Below are 21,792 nucleotides of genomic sequence, written 5' to 3'. Positions count from 1 at the left end.
GGAGTACCTGCAATTATGGCCCAGTTCCTCCCCAAATTGTAGTATCTTTAATCTTTAAAATATCCTAGAATGAAAGCAAGGTGGCCTTGACCACACACCAAGTTGCAAAGGGTGACTGTCCCTCCCAAGAATATTTCACTATTTTTAATAGCATTTGAAAAAGGGAATGTTAAGGCATGCTTTACATTCTTTTCTCTCATCAATATTCCCCCCAAAACAGTCAACTAATCAAACCCTATGGTATGAGGTGAGGGAGGGGCGAAAGACCAATTAAAAAAAATGCTTCACATTTCTCCCTTCCTACTCTGGCATAAAAGAAACTTGAGACCAGCACCAATAAGATAAAACCATAAACATTCTTCTTTGTTTTTATTAAGAAAGCATGCAAAAAAACAACAACAACAATTGTGAGACCATACCCCCCCTTCCCAGCCTGCACCAATGCAAAGCATTATGAGTGGTAGGAAGGACTCACCAAACCAGAAACATAGGGGTTGAAGAGAGGAAGGCAGGGATGGGTGGATGTACACCAAGTAATTGCTCCTTCTGTCCCTCTGCTCCACTTTCCCCCTTGTTTCCTCTAGCAGGCAGTGAGCTCCTGCAGTTTTGCACACATCACCCAATACAACAACGACTATACTTCCAGTCCAGCAGTGCTGAACCAACAAGAAAAAGTAGTATTCTTCCATTTCAGGGTGGGGAATGGGGAACTAAGGCCCAAAGAGGGTCAGATTTGTCCTGTGCCACTGAGCAAGGCTGAGTTTAGTGGAGAGGACCTTAAGTCCAAGGAGGCCTTGATGGACAATCTCCAGCCCTAGCCCCAAACTTCAGTTAGTCTGGCAGCCCACCAGAGTTCTTAATGAGACTAGTTTTCTTTAAGACACAGATGAATTATAAACAAGGGACATTAACATGTATGATTTAGTCTACCCTTGCAAACCCTGTCTGGATCTGAGTAGAAAAGGGGTTTACAAAAGAGGAGTGATAATATGTAAAGGGGATATCTTAGGGAGAACAGATGGGAAGTTGTATGAAGGAGGCACCTTGATTGGAAGGAAAAGGAAGAGATGCCCAAAATAGGAACATGGCAAAGGCATTGTGCCACCCTCTAAGGGAAATTCTCCTTTCCCCAGTAGGAAATATTGTGTCATACTTCAACCCCACTAACTGCCCTCCAACACAGTGGGGGGATTCAAGCCACTCCCACCCCCACCTCTTACAAAGAACTTCAAAGAAATAAAGTGCTCTTTAGTCAACTGCCCTTTCCTGCCCCTTTACGTCAGCCTCACTGGACATCTTCAACAAACTCTCATATATAACCCCCTTACAAAGAAAAGAAGGGGTGGAAGAGGGGGGAAAGCAGGAGAGTGAAAAGTTAAATTTCTTGGAAATCATCAGTAAATTAAAGAATATGAACAAAAAGCAGAAATCAGAGAGAGTGGCCCTGTCCATTCCATACACTTTGTCCTGTAGCTTTCAGGAACTAAACATTCAGAGAAATAAAAGTAAAACTGTTCTTCCCACCCACAACTAAAATTCAACAATTAACATTAAATATACACTAAATACTCTGCAGCAATAAATCATGGCCACTCCTTGTTAAAGGAGATAAGTTATCCCTATATCTTTTTCTGGGGGTCTCCCTCATGGAACACTTCCCTCTGGATTATTTACTCCGCACTACCAAATTCCTTCACCCCCTCAAAAGACTACTGCAAACGTTTCATCCCCAATGGTCTGGAATCCAACACAAAGCATTTTCCTACATAGTTAAATAACTGAAATATTCCTTCCTATGCCTATGCCAGCTCCATTTTCACTTCCCCACCCTCCTACCACCAATTTGGGTTGGTTCTGCTATGATCGGTGGGAAAGAGATTCCCATCCCGTCCTAGGACATGATGAAACTAAGAGTGATAGTGGGTTACTTTCATACTGTGAGAACGCCAGAAAATGAGAGGAAATGAGGGAAGTGAGTAGAAGAGTTGAGCAAACAACCAAAGGAGGACAGCATAATATTTGCTGAATGGGAAAGGGATTGAAGAATAGTCTGTAATTGCAGAAAAGAGCCACAGTTAATTTTCAGAGAAAATTACGTTTAAAAAGCCAAAATGGTTTAACTGAAAACACCTCCAAAAAGCTGACCCTATGCTGAATAGTTGTCTTCATCCCTCCCACAGCTGCAAAGCTCAGGCTTGACCTGCCCCATCTCCCTTAGAGAATGGCCTAGGAACGAGCCGATGGACGTTGATTTGACACAGTATTATATACCAGTTACTGAGTGTCTTACACTCCATCACCCCGCTGCAGTATTCTACTCCACCCGACCCGGGCCTCATTCCACTAGGGTTCTGCCGTCACCTTCCGGCACCACCACCATCACTCCTACCCTTGATGGGGAATGAGGATCGCCAGAAGTAAGGACTGGAAATATGAAGGGACAGGGAAGAGCTCAGAGGACAAAATTAGCACCATTGAGTAAAACCTGCAAAGTCACACCTGCCAAGCAGTGTTTGAGATCCTTCTACTTGATAATGTGGCCTCCCCAGTCCTGGACTGAATTGATAAGAACAGAAAACAATTTAAGGCTGAAAGGTGTGATTAGCATTGAATATCTCAGAGAGAAAGGTAAATCCAAAAAAAAAAAAGAGAGAGAGAAAGGTAAACCCCAGTTTGAAACCTTTCTCTGTAGCTATCACAGCCTCACCTTCCAGCCAGATGATTTTAAATTAGTAAGGGGTGCACATGGTTGATGGTATAGGGACAGGAGACAGGGGACCACATATAACCAATAATCATAATAATAACATAATAAGAAGAATAATAAAAGAATTAAGGGGAAAAACAAGAAGAAAGAGGAAGAATGAGGCAGGAAAGAGGGGTTATCTTCGGCAGCATCTTGCGGTGGCTTCTCTGACAGAGAAAGAACAAAACAAGAGGATATATATCTATATACAGGCAAGGGGAGAAGGGATGGGCTGGGGCTTCTCTTTCCCCACTGCCAGACTTCACCACCCAGCCCTGGGCTGACAGTCACACTCCGTGATGCACTAAGTGATTAAGTCCCAGTCGAAGTCATCAGGGATCTCCTCATTGGCACCAGGAGGTGGAACCGGTGGCCGAGGGACCATATGGTGTGCTGTCAGGAAGAGAGAAAGAGATTAAAAGAAAAGTAGATGGGAAACTACTCTATCAGTTAGATGGGCAGTGCTCAGCCCCCAAAATGCCATGAGGAGCATCTGGTGAAGCTATTGTTCTTAACAGCCCTGAGTTAACTTTGTTGCCGGCCACTACTTCAACGAGGCGCCAGGAAATAAACTAGAGTAGACCAGCTTCCACGCCAATATAATAGTTTGCAGCCATTACACTTATACTTATGAAGACCATGTAATAATGACAAACAACAGGCAGATGTACAATTATTTGAAATCACAGTTCAGAAATTTGCATATGTATTATATGAATAAGGGATACATGGATAAAGATTCCAATATCACCCCCAAAATTGAAAACACTTGGGCTTTGGAAGGATATTAGTAATTTTTCTAAAATGGATTTAAAGGTAAAATAGCTCAATTTGTACTATTTATGGTAATCTTGGGTCTCTCCTGACACTCCTACCATTGGAGATAGTTCAATCCCAGACCCCTGATACTAGAGGTCAGGCGACAGGAAAACAGACATGGAGACAGAGCAGCTATGTTTTATGTTTACATACCATGTTCATTTTATTTGCCTGAATATATCTCTTATCCAGCTTCTAATGCTAGACTTAAGTGTTCTACCTATCTTCTGTATACATTCATGCTTTTACTGCCTTTCATTATCAAAGGTACCAGATAATTTTAAAGTAAATCTGTCTTCTTTAGTCTCCTATGACATACACCTCACTAGCAGGTGGCCCACACTCTGGCCTTTAGAATCATGAAGGTTCATTCCTGTCAGGAGGTGCAGGGAATGCAGGCCCAGAGAGAGAAGAAAGTGAAACACCTGGTCAGGGAAATAAGTGCTTGGTTGGTGGTGAAACAAGCTTCCTGGCTCTTACCTGGGCGGTTGTATCCTGCTGAGTCCTGGGTGGGGATTGGGTACATTGGTGATGGGCCAGGGTAGAGGTGGGGGGCTTGTGGGTGCCCATAAGAATTCACTGCCAAACAAGAAGAGAGTTACTTGAGTGGGATCATTCTACTCAGTGAAGTTGGGTCCAATAGAGAGGGGAAAAGCAGTCTTCTTCCTCCCCTTCACTTCTTCTCCCTTCCCTGCTTTGTTCTGTGGCCTCCAGGGGAATGAAGGCCTTCTGCTGAAGCTATCAGTCCTAACCACTCAGGGTAAACAGGGCCCAGATACTAGAACTGTGGAAGAACATAGCTATTAGAAGGATAACAACTATAGAAACAGGATCACTGAATCTCATGGCACTGGTTTGATGCTCATACAATGGCAGAGAATCAAAACTTCACCTGATACGATTCAGGTATGGGTTACTGAGACACAATTTGGAATGGAGACATTCTCCTCCCTTTTCTTATGTAATCTCAATTTCCACACCCACAAATCACATGGTCTATTTCTTTGGCAATCTTCAGTACTGGACTTTACAGATAAAAGCTCATTCAATGTGGTGAACAAACTTGTCCCGCTGCTCAGTTAGCTTTTTGTTTTTTTAAAAAATATATATCTTTATTGATTTCAGAGAGAGGAAAGGCGAGGGAGGGAGAGAGATAGAAACATCAATGATGAGAGAGTCACTGATTGAGCCCGCAACCCGGGTATGTGCCCGCGACCGGATCCTAGGTCGACGCTCAACCGCTGAGCCACGCCCGGCAGGGCCTGCTGCTCAGTTTGCATCACTGCCCATTAGATGATTTCTCTCCATTCTCTCCTGCCCTTCTCCTCCCCCTCCCTTTTCCTCAGAGTCCCCACCTCCTTGGCCACTTGCTTTGTTCGTACCTTGGTTCAGGGCTGGCTCTTGTTTGCCACTGGTGAGGGCACAGGAGTCAGCAATACGGGCAGGGGCTGGTGGCCGGTGGGAGCCCCCTTGGGGGGGCATGTGACCAGTCTGAGTAAGGAAGTGGTTGAGGGAGTCACACAGATTGGCAATGTGATGCTGGTCCAGGCTCCAGTTCTTCTGTTCTGCCTGCCGTAGACTCTCCATCAGTTCTACAGAGAAGCAAGAAACACTAATCTTGCAGAGGCCCCAGATCTGTCCCATCTCACTGTTCCAACCATATCATAAATCAGCACTACCGATTAAACGCATTACCCATTATTACTGGCATCCGTTAGAGCTCTCCATTTTCAAACCCTGTACTCGTTTGTCACTAAATTCGTATTATAATTTCGATTTTACTGGTGAATAAAATGAAATTTCAAAGTAGCTGAGGAAATTAGCCATGGTCACACTGTCAGCAAATGGTGACAAAAATACAAACTCCTTGTCCAGGGTTTCTGAATTCCTAAGAGCCTTCCCTCTCCCGCAGACAGAACTGACTAGGATAAATCACTGTCATGGTTTGATAAGGCTTAATATATGAAACTTAATTTGCAATTCATATTAATATCATCTACCTTGTGAAATATGGAGGGAAAATAATGAAATCCTCAATCCTCAAACTTCAGCTAACCATTCCCTTCTGGCTCTGGTTTCTATTGGGTTTGTCCACTTACAATGGATCCCTCCTCTCTCTAGTCATCACTAACCTGAGAACTGTGACTGCTCAATGCTGGACCAATTGAGCCGATTCACCATCTTAAAGCTTTCCTTTAAGGAGTCGATATTGGAGCACCAGTCAGGAGGAAAGGCTGTAAAGAGGAGGGCAACGTGGGGCATAAGAGAGAGTCGAGTGTAAGATGGAAGCCAACTCATAGCAGACTAACTACATGTAATATTCTTACATCTACACAGGTTATCGATTATATTACCAAGATAGTTTTAGAATCTCCCTCCCTAGAGATTTAGGACGAGTAAAGCTATCTATACTTGAGGTATTGACAACCCAGGTCACAGGCAGGAGTATGCAAAACAATCCCAATTTATCCACAATTTCTATAACAGAGCTTGAAGCGGCAACTTCTGTTAGCTCAGATCGGCTCTCATGGAGGAGAGGCTAGACTTGGTATTTACTTCCTCTCCATGCCAGAGTCAGAATAAGGAGGTCATTCACTCTCCTCTAGCATCTCCCTGCATTCTTCTTACTCACCAAAACCAGTACTGTTGATAGGAGCCTGGCCTTGTGCCTGTGGCTGTGGTGGTGGAGGCTGCTGGGCAGGGTGGGAGTGGGGATGGTGCTGATGAGGGTGGTAACCTCCATGCTGCAGTGGGGGTGGATGCATGGCCATCACAGAGGGAGGCCCATAGCCTTCCGCCCCAGCCTGCTTCCCCCCTGGTGGGGTACAACCATCTGGGCTTGGGGTGTGCAGTGGAGGAGGACCCCCTACAGTTGAGGGGCCCTGGGCTGGTGCCTGCTGCTGCTGTGGCTGTGCTTGTTGGGGCTGTGGCTGTGGCGGCTGCTGCTGTTGCTGCTGTTGAGGTGGCGGTGGCTGTTGCTGGTACATGTAGTAGTTGTTAGAGGGCGGCATGTCCCCCAGGAGAGACGAAAAGCCTGCAGTATGGGAGGAAAGTCACTTGGGCAATGCATTTTTCACTCAACAGAATTTCCAGTGGGGTGAGGTGGTTGGCCTCAGACAGAAACCACAGACTTCAAAGGTAAGGGTGTCCTGGGACAGCAGGGATCCCATTGGCCCCCCAGTAGGTAAAACAGATAGAGGGAGGGCCTTAACAGTGTGGTGACCACTGAAACTTTTTCCAAAGGTCAGCATGTACTTTTCTATGCTATTGCACAGGGATCTGGGTGTAGGCCTGTAATCACAGTTTCAAAAGACACCAGTCATCAGGTAAAGTTTAAAAAGCAAAGGGCAAGTCATAAATAAAACAAAGCCATTTGGCATCTATTCTCTCCTCTTCCTCATTGTCTCAACACCCTTCTATTGTATTCACTACCAACAAATGGAGCTTCAGTGAGGAATGCATAAGGGATGGATGAATTTCTCATACAGATTGGGCAGAAAAGAACTAGAGATTGAGGCTAGGGGCTTTCAGCCACCATTAGACTTCAGTGACCACTTTGCTGTCCTTGGCAATCTAATTTTTTCCTTTGTCTCTGAGAGCTCCTCCATGTCCGTCCCTCCCAATCAACCAATCACCAGAGTTGGACTCATTTCTCATGAAACACCACTCTAGATATGAATCCCCTGGGATATAAAAAAAGAAATTCATGACAATATAAATTTTCCAAAGAGTGAGTCCTAACTACTTTTAATCTTTCCATTCGTCTCCTGCTGTCTATACAGGGCCACAGTATGGAACAAGCAAATCTGATGACTCACCCCAAAGTTTGTGGGTTTTTTTACATTTTATTTATTTATTTTTCCATCACCACTTATCCCCCATTACCCTCTTCCACCTCCACCCACCCGCTCACCTAAAGTCTTGACTTTATACCCACATTTAATTTCTCTAAAAACAAAACAAAACAAAACAAAACAAAAAGAAATTGCAGGGGACTGAACCAGATCCTCTCTCAAGGAGCCTCTGAACCAGATCCTCTCTCAAGGAGCCTCCCAATAAGGACTTTAAATCATTCTCAATTGACCATTTAGGAAATTGAGTATGGACAAGATATAAACTGATACCAAGTTGTGTTAGGAATGGTGATAGAAATAAATAACCAAAAAAATGTTTTTTGCTAAAGATGCATGTTGAAATAATATACAGGTAGATGACATATCTGGGAATTGCATGAAAATACTCCAATAAAAAAAAAGGGTGGGTAAAGGTGGAAGAGGGGATGGGGGTGGGGGGGATAAGTGGTGATGGGAAAGAAAAAAAAAAAGCTGAGTGGTAAATGAAACAAACCTAACAAAGTATTGGTAACTGTTTAGGTTGGGAGATAGAAACATGAGGGTTTATAATACCATTTTCTCTACTTTTGCATCTGTTTGAAATTTTTACTAATAAAAATAACTACGTTGCCCTGCTGGTGTGGCTCAGCAGTTGAGCATCAACCTAGGATCCAGGAGATCAAGGTTCGATTCCTGGTCAAGGCACAATGCCCAGGTTTTGGTCTTGATCCCCAGTAGGGGGTGTGCAGGAGGCAGCTGATCAATGAACCTCTTATCATTGATGTTTCTGTCTCTCTCTCCCTCTCCCGTCCTCTCTCTGAAACCAATAAAGACATATTTTTTTAAATAAATAAATAAATAAATAAGTATGCTAAAAAATTAAATTATTCTCACAAAGAAAGGCAGGGACTGACTCTTTTGGGGGGGTTGTTACTGACCCTTAAAGAAAGAGAACTGCTGTCCCCTAGTGGTCATTCTCTAAATGACCTGCTTGCAGCAATAAAATCACTGCCCTTCGTTCTAGAAGGGGGACCCTTCCAGCTCACTTTCTGAAGCTAATAACCCAGACCACATATTGAAACACTTGTCCTTCAAAACTAAGCCAGAAGAGCTCAACTCCAAACAGTATTGACTCATGAGATGTTCCGCCTGACCAGTGATCAACCTCTTCTTGTGTTAAAAATAAGAAAGGAGAAAAGAGAATGTCACCACCTGTTCAAAAACATAAGGACAACCATGCCCCCATCCCAACTCCGGACTCACCATGCTGAGAGGAGGAAGAGGACTTCTCCAGCATGGATTTGTAGAGGTTGCGGAAGGACCAGCTCAGATCCTGAAAATTGATCTCTGAGTAGGAGAATTTGAAGTCGTGGTTGGTGTTATACAAGGGAGGGGGACCTTCAGCACTCTCTCGGCCTGGAGCCCCTGCAGCCACTGCTCCACCATCCACAGATCCTGTGCCCTGCAAACAGAGGTAAGGAAGACTTGATCCACGCCCCAAATGGGGGACCATGCCGCCCTTTAACGGCCCCCCAGCTTCCCTGCCTGTCTCTGTCCTCTACCAACTTTGCAGATATTGAGCACACATCCACACTTTGATGCAGCCTCTTGCCCTTTCCCTATGCTACATCCATGAGCTTATTTATCTTATAAACTTTTTTGCACCCCCCTTTTTTTTAAATATGTCTTTATTGATTTCAGAGAGAGGAAAGGAGAGGGGGAGAGAGAGATAGAAACACCAATGATGAGAGTCACTGACCGGCTGCCTCCTGCACGCCCTGCACCGGGGATCGAGCCCACAACCCGGGCATGTGCCCTGACTGGGAATCGAATCGCCATCTTCTGGATCCTAGGTCAATGCTCAACCGCTGAGCCAAGCCGGCTAGGTGCCCCCCTTCTTCTCATCCCTTTTTTTCCCTAATCTTTCTCAAAGTTCTGTTCTCATTCTTTCTCCCCCACCCCTTCTCTCTCTCTCAGCTTCCCTCTTTTGCTTTTCCCTTCTCTACCAATTTGTCTGCCTACTGTATCACAGAAACTCAATACATAATTTCTTTTATAGTTTATTGATTTTTAGAGAGAGAGGAAGGGAGGGGGGAGAGAGAAACATCAATGTGAGAGCAGAACATCGATCAGCTGCCTCTTGCACGCCTTCTACTGGGAACCCAGCCTGCAACCTGGGCAAGTGGGCATGTGCTGTGACCCGGAATCAAACTGGCAACCTTTTGGCGCAAAGGACGACGCCCAACTAATTGAGCCACACCAGCCAAGGCCTCAATAAATCATCTTGAACCATCAAATATATGACTGTATTCAACCACCCACCCACCCATCCATCCATTCACCCAGCCACTAACTCATTCATCCATCCATTTATCTGCCCCTAAGCCCCCTGCCACCTCTCCTTCCTACCTGGCTATAGCTGGTGATAGATGTGGGGCTCTGCAATGACATCTGAGGATTCCCCTCAGGAGGCAGTGAGGCTTCTCCACTCCCTGGAACACCTCCCCGGGGGCTCTTGCTTGCCTCCTGTTCTGGTGAGTCCTGGGACAGCTGTCGGTTGTGAAAGAATAGAAATCCATAAGCAGATGCTAAACTTCCTCCTAAGACCCATGGTTTCACCTCTGCTGGTATTTGCCCTTTGCCCCAGACATACAAAAGGAAAACTCAGGAAAGAATGTGGAAGGAGCAGCTGGCTCAGAAATGACATCTCTCCATAAGGTGGGGACTTACATCATCATCTGGAGGGTGTCTTCTCTTTCGGGAGATGTCAGGACAAGTGTCGATAGTCCAATAAGAGCCCTAGAAGGAGAACCAGTACCACAGAGAACAAAATCACCTTCAGTGAAAATTCTCACCTTTGGAAAAGTAGCTATTTGGGAGGATTTTCTCATAAAATAACAGTTATAGTTAAGCAAAATGACTGGGACAAAAAAGAAAAATGACTGGAAATTCACAAGGAAGCCTGAAGATACTGGTTAGTTTTGAGTAAATCTGTCCTAAAAGCTAGTATATAAAAGATACCCCCTGTGGTGCAAACACAGACCTCTATTATTCTGGAGAGATGGAATAATGGTATCTGGTTCAAACAGCTGGAAATGCCAGGTACAACCCTGCCCTTCCACGTGATCTGAGGCAAGATTCTCTTGGACTTTAGTGTCCATATCTGTCAAATGAAGAGAATGACCTATCCCTTTTTCTTTTTAAAGATAAAAATCATAGGATTTGTGTAAAGAAAAGTTCCTACAGAGGTTATTAAGACCACCTTTTACATCTAGAAAGAGTACTACACACAGAAAACAGGGCAGCAAAGTCAACTTTAAAATAAATATTTCTATTTTTTAAAAAAGATTTCACAATCTTCCTTAGTCACTCCTTTCAGTGAGGGCCCCAACAAGCTTGATTACCAAGCTCTTCCATTGAGAAAAAATAAAGCTGCTTCTCTAATTAACATGATTTCCTCTTCTGGGTAATTAAAACAACCACAAGAGTCTGGGCTGTCAACTACTTTTCTCTCCTTCCTGTTCCTCCCTTCAGTGCTTACAGCAAGCAGTTTCTCACCTTCCCAGGGTCATCCCGAGGTCTGGGCACCTTCCGGAAACACTTGTTGAGAGAAAGGTTGTGCCGAATTGAATTCTGGGGAAGCACAGAAGCAAGTTAGATTTGAGCATTGTGCAAAGCAGAACATTTTCCAATAGGACACAAAGGGACACAAAAGGACATAACACAAAACAAAATTCAAGTATCAGGGTAAACTTAGCACCACTCAACTCTACTAATGGAGGAGCTTACCTATCATTTAGCAAGAGCAATGAGCTAAGAAAAATGCAGAAATTACATTGATGAGTGGCGATGGCTATAAATTTGGCTACTAGGTGCTTCTGGAAAGCTGTTTATGTAGTTTTTCAATCTTTCCACCCAGCTGATAATAGGTATATAAATGCCTCGAAATCACATCTGCCCAATTTCTATACCATTTTATCTGTAGTTAAAAAAAAATGTTTTAAACCTGTTTATATTAATGATAACATATATAAATTATGAGTAAAACAAAGGCACGGGTTCACCTTTGTTTTCTCAACAGCCCATAGAAGGGACACATTTGAAGGAAAGAAATATTGTCGCGTAAATGTGTTGGGGGTTTTGGTAGCTAGCAGGGACATATGTATAAAGGAAAAAACTGAACACTTTCAACAGTCTTCAGCTCATCATCTGGTTTGTATATCAACTGGTGATTCATACAGTGAGAGAACGACATTAAATCCCAATTCTGTCCTGCAGTTGGCAAATGAATTGTTACTCCAAAAGACTGAGAACATCAATCTTCCTTCTTAGCGTGGAATAGGAGTCCCCTTCTTTTTTTTTTTTATCTCCAGCCAAACGACTCATCCTTATGACTTGCTCGGTATGAGCTGCTGGTGAAGGACCTAATTATATTCTTTTTTTCCTTGGTATACAATTTTTAAAAAGATGATGACTATGTGCAACGAAGCTTTGGAAATGCAACAAGATTCCTACCATAGGTAGGAAGGGGCAATGCCATGCCTTGCATAGTGACTTGAACATAGTAGAGTGGCAATAAATATTTGTGAAATGAATGGATCTTCTTTTTGAGGAATCAGAAGAGGGTATGATGACCAACAACACCCTGCTATCCCCGTAACTATTCTTAGAATCTGGGTATTGCTGGGGTCTCCCTGATGTACCTGATGGAAGTATATATCACATGTCTGAGACAGATCAGTCAACTGGACAAGATTACACGCAGAAATAAAAGTAGAGAAAAAAGTGGTCAAAGGCTGAAAATAATCCCTGGTTATAGAATCCTTCCCACCTTCCAACCAATGCCAGCATTCTTGTAATAGGGGAAGTTATCACAGATCCAGCGGTAAATCTCACTGAGGGTCATCTTCTTGGCTGGAGAGGAGTTGATGGCGTAGGTGATGAGGGTGGCGTAGCTATATCGTGGTTTGCCATCCTGGTGGACTGCTGCCTCATCTTTGCTCAGGGTGGCATTAGGATCTGTGGGTGAGCCTGGTGGACACTTGCGGCTGCCCCCTGGAGTCCCAGCCTGGGAGGCACTCCCAAGCTTCTCAATGGTAGCTCGGAGGGTCAGCTGAGGGAGCCAGTCTATGGAGGTGAGGCTACTCTCTAGGTCAGAAGCCATGGTTCTTCTGGGTTCTGCAGAGAAGTGGACAAAGGGAATAGGAACACAGAAAAATGAGTGTTACCTCTGGTTACTGGTGGTAAGTAATACGTGAATCCTAGTGCTTTAAGGATATCCTAGTGCTTTCTTCTATAATTCCCTTAGTAGGCGTTTCTATGAGACAGCCCTCCACATGGCCCTAGAGCCCCCAAACGGATCTGCCACCAATCATCTACCAGACGACAGACTGGTGCTTATTCTACATCTTAATGTGGAACATGGCCAAGAGGTCTCTGCCTTTACGCAGAACTAAAAGTGAGATCAAACCACCCACCCAACTGAGCTATTCCCTCTATTCTCCTTATTGAAAGCCCTACAACATATTTTAAAAGTATGTAGAAATAATTTTTTAAAATACACTTAGCAGGAAACATCTGCCAAAGTCTATTCTTCAATTTTGTGACACTTGTTACAATTTACATACATCTACAGAGAGCACAGTGAGCAAGTGAAGAAAAACAGTCTAAACAGAAACATACACTAATGAAGCACACACCAACACTTTAAAGATGTTTCACATTAGATATTTTGAGCACTCGCCCTCTTTAGCCCACATACATGTGCATGTGAGGCATATTAGATATATACCAAGCATAAATTACACATAACTACCAGAAAAGAACAGATGTGAGACAGACACATAAACAGAGATCACAATTAGCTATACAGCATACATTACCAACAGAGCACAAAGTCACACACAGAGAGGTAACAGATCTGGAGGACAGCTGCCCTCACACCTAGAAAGCTACCCCTTTGCAAGCTCCCGCCCACAGACACCTCCACCAGGAAGAAGTCATCAACAAGGACCTCCCACCTCTCAGCCTGCTGGGCTTCACTGAGCCAGGGAGACACCCAGCTGAGTGCGCACCCGTAACAATCAGATAGCCTGGCTAAAAATAGCCGCTCTGGGGCTAAGAGCTGGCTCCCCTTCTCCCGCCCTCCTCCTCCTCTCCCCTTCCTTCCCAGCCAGGCACGCACTCTCGCTGCACCTCCATGCAAACTCCTGGCGCTGCCAAACCGCCCACGCCTGATGTTTGCACGCCCTGCCGCCACCCACACAGCCTGGGCGCTCTTACTGGTGGAGAGGTGCAGCTAGAGTGACGTCTTGGTGGGGGAAGAACGATGGGTGACATCTGTAATGCGGGGTCTAGAAAGGCTGGCAGGAACCGCTTGGTAGCCATTTGGCACTCCCCTAGAGCTGATGCCAGCAACCCCTAAGCACTTGCTGCCTAACAGGTTTGTGCCTGCACAGCTTCCAGAGTCCAACTAGTATTTCTTCCTCCTATCCCTGCGGACAGTCTCACCAGGGAATTTCTCTAGCACATCTCAGATTTCAGAATCCTGGACAGAAACATATTATGCATGTAATTTCTAAATCCACGCACAGATACTGTGCACAAGCATATGCACACAACTATACACAAATCCACACAATCAGTCCCAGCTATGGCCGCCTCCCCCTTTCCTGACTCCAACACATCTTTCAGGCTATCAGTCACTCTTCTGGTCAGTCACTCTTCTCCCCTTGACACTTACCCCTTTCTCCTAAGGGTCAACATTCATGCTCATCTCCGTCTCCCCCAAGGTCTCCACCTACGCAATCTTTGCACATACACACCAGTACCCTGCCCTGAGCTCGTCACCAGCAACACACCCACTCCACAGGATGAAGGAAACACCTTAGTCCCTCAGGGGCCTGGGGAGCCAGAGACCCAATTGCAGCCCAAGAATTGCTTGATAGGAAAAAGGGGGGGTCAGATTTATAAATAGCTTCATAAAAGGGTTTTCCTTTTATCCACCCTATCTTCTCTCCCACCACCCACCCTCCTTTGCATCCCGCCACCATGGAAACTTAGGAGCTAACAGGAATGTCAAATCATTCCAGGCCATCTCAGACCTCCTAGCACTATATTAAGTCAAAGCACCCCAGCCTCTGGAGTAGAGGCTGTAACCTGGTCCCATAGCCGGGTTATCCCAGCTGGACAATAATATGACAATGGGCAGGTTCTCAATGACCAGAAGGGTAGGTCTGTAAAGAAGTTTTACCCTACTCCCTATGATCTCCTGCTAAAGATTCCTAGGAAATCTCATCTTAAGAGCACAGAAGCCTTTAGTGGATATTTCATTTGAAACTCACCCAACATTGGATAGGAGCATGAGAGTAGACTTAAAGTGCTAAGAGGGCTTACAGAACCCATTTGGCACATGCCAATCACTGTGACTTCCGAAAAGGGAGGCACTCTCAGCCTTTTGCTAGTTGTTCTCTGCCCTTCTCTATCCTTACCCCAGCACCAGGTTAGGACACGGAGGTTAAATTTAACCTTTCTCCAGAACCTGCCCAGTCAGCCCTCCAGATATGCCCCAGCACTCAAAATATATTCCAGTCTTCCCAGCTACAAGAAGCTTGCAGCAAAAGGTCCTTCTGATCTTTCAGCACCATTCTCCTTCAATCCATCCCACTTCCCCACTCCTGTCACTTCCCCATTCTTGAAGGGCAGCCCAGTGTGAAAAAGCTCAGAGGTTGAGGTTCCTATGTTCCATTCCCAACCTTGACATTGACTCAGTAAATGTCCCTAACCACCCCTTGCTCCCTGCCCTAACCACCCCTTGCTTCCTGAAGTCTTGATGCCTCAGTTTCCCCTGTTAATAAAAGGGATGAAATCATAAACACTGCCAAAGCTTCGTTCCTGGAGGGAAGTGAATGAAGCTTAATGAGCTCGTGGCTGCCACACATTCCACGCTCCCCAAAATAATGGCATGAGGCTAATGTTCAGGGCTATTATTAGAAAGGCAAACAAGAGGTACTTCCATTTCTCAGTCCAGCCAACCTAGTTACCCAGACCTCTCTCTGCAGGTGGGCCTCGTGCCACTGGGCTTGGGCAGAACCTGAGTCAGGCCACATTCTTCTCTGCATGCTGGAAGACTGAAAGGAAATACCCATAGAAACTAGGAAAGGCAGCCAAAGGGCAGGCTCCATCACATCCACAGGACGCCTAATGAAGACTACAGTACTGGGAGAAAGGCAGAGCAAAACAGAAAGACATTCTTTTGGAGTGGAAGGCTGATCCTGGATGAGACATGTACGATCCAAAATTATAGGCACAATTTTCTTCCCATTTTATCTGCAGGGCCAATAATTGTTCTTTGTATGGCGCCAAGGTCAGGTATTAAGGAGTGATAATTTCCTGCTTTGTACATAATGCCAAAACTAATAGAGCAATGGCTAGGTTAACCACATTACCAATTACCAGTCGCGCTGCCTGGGTTTCAGTCCTGGCTCCACTACCTACTGCAACCTCAAGCAAATTACTTAACCTCTGTGTGTTGTAGTTTCTTCACCTATAAATAAAAGATGATAACTGTACCTACATAGGGCTGTTGAGAGGGTTATCTTAATATTCTTAAAGCATTTAGTAAGTATAGCTATTATTATTTTTGAATAGGGGAAAAGAGAATATTAGAAATTAAAAATTAGAAAACTGACAGATCAGAGAGGTGAGACTGGAGGCAGAAAGCCTGTGATGGCTTACACTGCAAAGCCTGCACTGAGTTTGCAATCGTTTTCAGGATGTCAGAAACAAGAGCTTTTCCTTTGGGGATAGTATCACGCCAGTACTGACCAATACCAGGTCTGAGGAGACTCCAAGGATGAAGGAATGGGGGAATACCATCTCTTATTTTTCAAGGGGAACTTGGTCTGCTCATAAGATATGATCTGGAAAATAGCACTCTCTAAATCACAGTTAATTCAGCCCCAGAGCCATTGCTTCTGACTGATTCCAGAGTCAAGGAGAACTGGGAAACAGAGCAAGAAGGGCCAGCAAAGCTGTGTGGTGGTGGTACACCTGGAGGTGTTGGGATGCTATTCACTCTGAGCCATTCAACAAGTTGCATTCCAGCATCTGGTAAAGTACTTTGTAAGAAATAAACTGCTGTTACACCAGAGTTGTCTCTTTTCAGAAGTCAGGAAAGTAGTTCTAGGGTTAAGAGCCAAAGATCCTCATGCTTTGGAGACCGGAGATACAAGAAACAAAGCTCTCTTATTAGTTCTATGAGAAGTGATCCCAGCCTGAGACTGGGGCATCCTGCTGCCTGGGATGACTTTCATGCAGCCATTCAGGAGGGCTCCCGCTGGCCAGAAGAGGCAAAGCCCTTCCTCCGGGCTGGGCATCCTTACCAGGACCCTCCCCAGGTCCTTGCACAGGGGCACCTGCTTTTAGAGGCCTACCGGAAACATACAATTCTAGGTCATTGGAGGCTTGGTCTGAAAAGCACACATGTACCTGTCTCCAGAAACATATCCACTTGAAACAAAGACAGAGATTAAGAAACATATGCACATCATTTTAAAGCACAGCCACACAAACCTGGATAGCAGCTTTGTCTCCTATACTCCTATACCACTACTAACAGGTAGATTCCAGGACCAAGTGGATGTACTTAGGGACATAGGACAGCTCATCCATGGCCCAGACAAAGAGAGAAAGAAGAAACATAAAAACTCAAACAGATCAAACCTGGCCTTGCTGTAGGGTATAATATCCTTTACAGAAGATATTTCCTAATGGCAAGGCAGGAAGGCAGGCACCCAATTAGTGATCCCAGGTTGAAAGGCAGAGCTCTACTAAACACCACCAGCCTGGGCTTAGCTAGAAGGATTTCCTGGCACCTTTTCCCTGCATTTTCTAAAGATTCTGGACTTTGATGATTCCTACTCCTATTTTACAAAGGAAAACTTAAATACAAGGTTCCAGAGACCCAGAACTGAACAAGAAGTAAGAAGGGAGAAGATGAGACTCTTAGGTGCTTTTAGGAAAGGGAACTCAGCTCCTCAGAGGTCACATCTCCCTGGTGGCAAACTTATTTAGATGGAAGAGTGGAAGGAGGCTGGGCAGAACACTGTTCTCTTCTTGTGTAGGATCTGATTTTTCCTGAGGAACTATCCAAAGGAGTTGGATAGGGAACTGGGGCAGTGATACAGGGTCAGCATTAGGGAACAACTTCAGTCCAGGAGTTGGCATCCCCCTGTGCCCTTTCTTCTCGTCTCAGGGCACGTGGAGTTCCCATTTTCCCTTTGGATTTTATTGACAGAGGCATGCTTCCAGCCAGGAATGGGAATATCAGGACAGGAGGCTTCTTGGTATCTGAGGTACAGTGAGTGGGGACAGATTGTTTTTTTGGTCAAGGGGGCAGTAATCACAGTGGTGGGAGAGAGTTCTGGCAGACATAAAGCTGACCTAGGGTTACAGATAAGAAAATGTAATACCAGTGGAAGGCCTAAGCAAGGCCAGGCCACAAAATGCCACCTTGACTTTAGTGAGGGCCCCCTCTCCAGGTGAGAGGGTCCACTGTCCAGGCAAGATGGCCCCAAGGATGAAGGGTGGTATGGGAGTTTGGTTGGGATGTGTCCATCATTGTTACACCGTATGGATGGATTTGGAAAATGCAGGTGTTTTCTGACAGCCCTTTGCTGTCAGCATGGAAAAATACACTTCCTTAGGGACCTCAGAGGAATCCCATCCCTTTAGAGCCCAAATACTAAGAAACCCACTTCTCAGAGCCTCTGCATCAAGGTGTGGGTTCGAATCCAGGAGTTGCTTCAGAACACATTTCTCTGAGTTATCACTCTACCTTCCCTAGTAATGAAACCCAAGAGCCACCATCTCAGACCCCTACACCCGCTAGTGCCTAAAGATGACGGAGAGAAGATGAAAGAGCGCACTAACCTGTCTCCAAGGTTCCCCCAGCAAAGGGAGGGAACCACCTGGTACTGGAGTTTGGGGTTGGAGGGATCCCCCTCTTCAAAGGCAGATGAACCGTCTCATCCTCAGTGGCTCTTCCTGGGCTTGGCTGAGCCTCCCAAGCTGGGGGGGGGATCTGGGTCCCCTGAGGATGAGGAGCGGAGGGAGGGGGCGGGGGAGGAGAAGGAGGTCCTACCTGGGGAAGGTGGCACACCCCCCACACCCTGCCTGTCACGCTGGGGAGGAGGGGAGGAGCCTCTCCCAGCCAGGAGTTGTCTCCTCCCCCTTGGGGGAGTTCCCCTCCCCCCCCAACTGGATCTTTCAGGAGTGGAGGGCTCCTCGGGTCGGCTAGAGACCGGGGCTGAGGGGCTCTGCCCTGTTCCACTGTCTAGGTGCGGGGAAGTTGGGGGGAGTCCTTCCCCTCTCCCGAAAGGCTGAAAGCCGATTCCTCTTCTTTCCCTGGAGGGTCCTCTGCTTCTGTGAGTACCGGCGAGGATGGAGGGTGCCTATGCCATAGGTTTGCCCCCTTTCTCTCTGCCTCGAAAGTCCCGAAGTGCTGAGAGTGTGGCTGGAGGGGCGGAGGCGCGCGGGGCGGTCCGCTCCGCTTCCTCCGCGGGGATCGCCCCTTCTCCTCTGGAGCCTCGGCCGGGCCGGTCCGGGCTTTCCTCGCCTCCAGCAGGAGCGGCTCGTGCCCTGGGAGGGCTCCTTCCTTCCCTCGCGCGGATCGTGAGGGTCTCCGCTTCCACGGGGAGAGCGGCGCGCCGTGCCCGTCCCGCCTCCGCTCCTGGGGTGCCCCGGAGGGTGGGGTTTCGCACTCCCCGCTCTCCCCGGGCGGGCCTGGGCAGCAGGGTCCGGGAGGCCGCGGCTCCGCACCCCCGTCACTGGCTACTGTGGCGGCAGCGCCTCCTCCAGCCCCGTCCGGTCCGGGCCGCTCACTTCGCGCGTGGGGCTCCCCGCGCTGCCACCTCTCGGGCTCCGGCCAGTCGGGGCTCTCGGGGAGCCAGAAGGCGGACGGACAGTGCCAGGGCTCGGCTCGGGCTCGGGCTCGGCTCGGCTCCGCTGCAGGCCCCGGCTCCTCCCCGGCTCCGCGCCGCGCTCCCGGCCCCTCCCCCTCCCCCGCCCGCCGGGCCGCCGCCGCCGCCGCCTCCCGCGCGCGTTAAGGAGGAGCGGGCGGCGCCGCCCGGGGGCGCTGCGGGGGAGCGCGGCGCCGCTGCGCCCCGGCTCCGGGGGGCGCCGCCGCTCACAGCCCGGAGACGAGCGCCCCCCGCTCTCCTCCAGCCGCCCCCTGGGCACCTCGCTCCGCGCAGCCCCTCGCCGTGCACCCGAGGCGACGCCCCGAGACTCCCTCGTTCGCCCCTCGCGCGAACTGTCAGTCCCAGGCGGACACTAACTCTGGTTCGCTGGCCTTTTCTCATTCTGCCGCGTTCCCCGTGCTGACGCGCAGCTCCGCTTGTCTCAGGAATGCCTTCGATGGGCTTCTCTTTCCCCCCAGGTAGTTTATAAACGGTTAGGGGGTTAGGGTGAAGTTAATATGTTACCCTGATCTCATCCTGGGGCTCAGTGAGTGCTTGTTGAATAGTTGAATGAGTGAGTGTGTAAAGGGATAAATGAGCCTGTAACTGAGAAAACTCTGAGCTAAACATAAAAAAGTCTAGCTTTATAAATTTGTGCAAAGTCCTTGTTCTCTGGAATCTTGGTCACCAAAGAGAGGACGCTGATCCTCATCTCACCTTGCCTACCCAATAAGCGTTGCTTTTTAAGTTGTACAGAATACAAAATATGACTGTTCAGTTTGCTTGAAAATCCTATAACATATCTTATCCTGGTCACAGAGTGTAGAGTGTTCTTATTCTCTGCCCCTTACAGAATAATGCCCACCCAACGATAGAAAATGCCACACCAGGGAATCTACCTCCACTTTTCCTCCTGGAGTTATATTATTTACATGCAGATTCTTATATATTTCATCCTCTGGACTATTAAAGTTTTCTAAATCTACTCTACTTTCTATCACGTAACAGGAGCTGGGTGGAAGGAGTCAATGGGGGTGGGGACATTTGTAATAATTTCAACAATAAAGATAAATTTTAAATGTAATAATATGAAAGCAAAAATATCCATGAAATATTTGAATCGCTCTAAAAAAAGACTGCATACTCAAGATTATAGCTTGATAACTTCATTTCACATTTAGATATTAGTCTTTTGTCCTCTGACTAAATATATGACACTGTATTTTATTTAAATTACACATGTATAGCCCGGCCGGGCGTGGCTCAGCAGTTGAGCGTGGACCTGGGATCCAGGTGATTGGGGTTCGGTTCCCGGTCAGGGCACATGCCTGGGTTGCGGGGTCGATCAATGGTTCTCTCATCATTGATGTTTCTATCTTTCTCTCTCCCTCTCCTTTCCTCTCTCTGAAATCAATAAAGATATATTATAAAAAATAAATAAATAAATTATACATGTATAAAATTACCTTATATTTACAATGTGCCAGGCATTGAGCTTAGCACTCTGCATGTGTTACCACATTTAATTCTTCTAGAAGTCCCATAAGGCACTATTATTATACCTGTTTTATAGGTGAGAAAACTATGACTAAGAGATATTGACTCTAAGTTCACATGATTAGTAAGTTGCAAAGTCAGGACTTAACAAATCCAAAGGACTCTAAAGACCCAGCTCTTAATTGCTATTCCATTCTCCAGAGCTGTCAGAATTAAAAGTCATCCTTAAACTTAAAGGAAGCGAAGGCCTGTGGAGCCTTTTCTTTCTCCCCACCCTTCCAATATCCAGATACCCCACTTTGAAACATTAACTCATTCCCCTACATACAGATAATTTGGCATCAAATGTTTCTTGCTATGTGTTAGATACTGTATTATGTTTCTTTTTTTCAAACTTTTTTGACATTTTATTTGTGTATATGGAATTTGGGGGGCAGGGGTAAAGAAGTAAAAGTACTAAAAATGGAAAAACTAGGGAAGGATTAGTCTCTTTTTTTCTGGAAATTTAGAAAAAGTAAAATCTCAAGAAATTATTTGATATATACAAGGTATTTGTTGCAGCATTATTTGTAACTGTAAAAAATAGAAACAGGCCCTGACACAGTAGCTCAATTGGTTAGAGCCCACATCCCGATGTGCCAAGGTTGCAGGTTCCATCCCCAGTCAGGGCACACACAAGAATCAACCAATGAATACATAAATAAGTGGAACAACAAATCTCTCTCTCAAATCACTAAAAAAATTTTTTAAAAGAATAAAAAGGGAAGGATCCACCCTTCTGCATAATAGAACATATGTAATTCTTCGTATTAGTTGACCTTGAGCAAAGTGCTTCTTCATAATATTGGTGACTAATATGGCACAATACACATTTTGGAAGCATTAAAGACCTGTGTATTATATGAAACATAGTATAGTGGATAAGATTCCTGTATTT

The 21,792-nt window shown here is 46.1% G+C and overlaps 1 protein-coding gene across 1 annotated transcript; it reads right to left on the bottom strand.

The window, feature by feature from the left end:
- Window positions 1–342: 342 nt before the first annotated feature.
- On the bottom strand, window positions 343–19,418 carry FOXJ2 (forkhead box J2). Its single transcript, XM_081128417.1, has 11 exons — window positions 18,331–19,418; window positions 12,230–12,576; window positions 10,957–11,031; window positions 10,129–10,197; window positions 9,808–9,948; window positions 8,662–8,860; window positions 6,198–6,599; window positions 5,698–5,799; window positions 4,948–5,157; window positions 4,046–4,144; window positions 343–3,139 (listed from the first exon to the last, which is right to left on the bottom strand). The coding sequence occupies exons 2-11, from the start codon at window positions 12,560–12,562 to the stop codon at window positions 3,051–3,053; spliced, it is 1,719 nt and encodes a 572-aa protein (XP_080984543.1). The 5' UTR covers window positions 12,563–12,576; window positions 18,331–19,418; the 3' UTR covers window positions 343–3,050.
- Between the last annotated feature and the right edge of the window lie 2,374 nt (window positions 19,419–21,792).

Source organism: Miniopterus schreibersii (assembly GCF_964146895.1).
Source record: "Miniopterus schreibersii genome assembly, chromosome: 2".
Lineage (NCBI taxonomy): Eukaryota > Metazoa > Chordata > Mammalia > Chiroptera > Miniopteridae > Miniopterus > Miniopterus schreibersii.
Note: the sequence above shows the minus strand (reverse complement) of the source record. Positions and strands in the feature narration are given on the sequence as shown.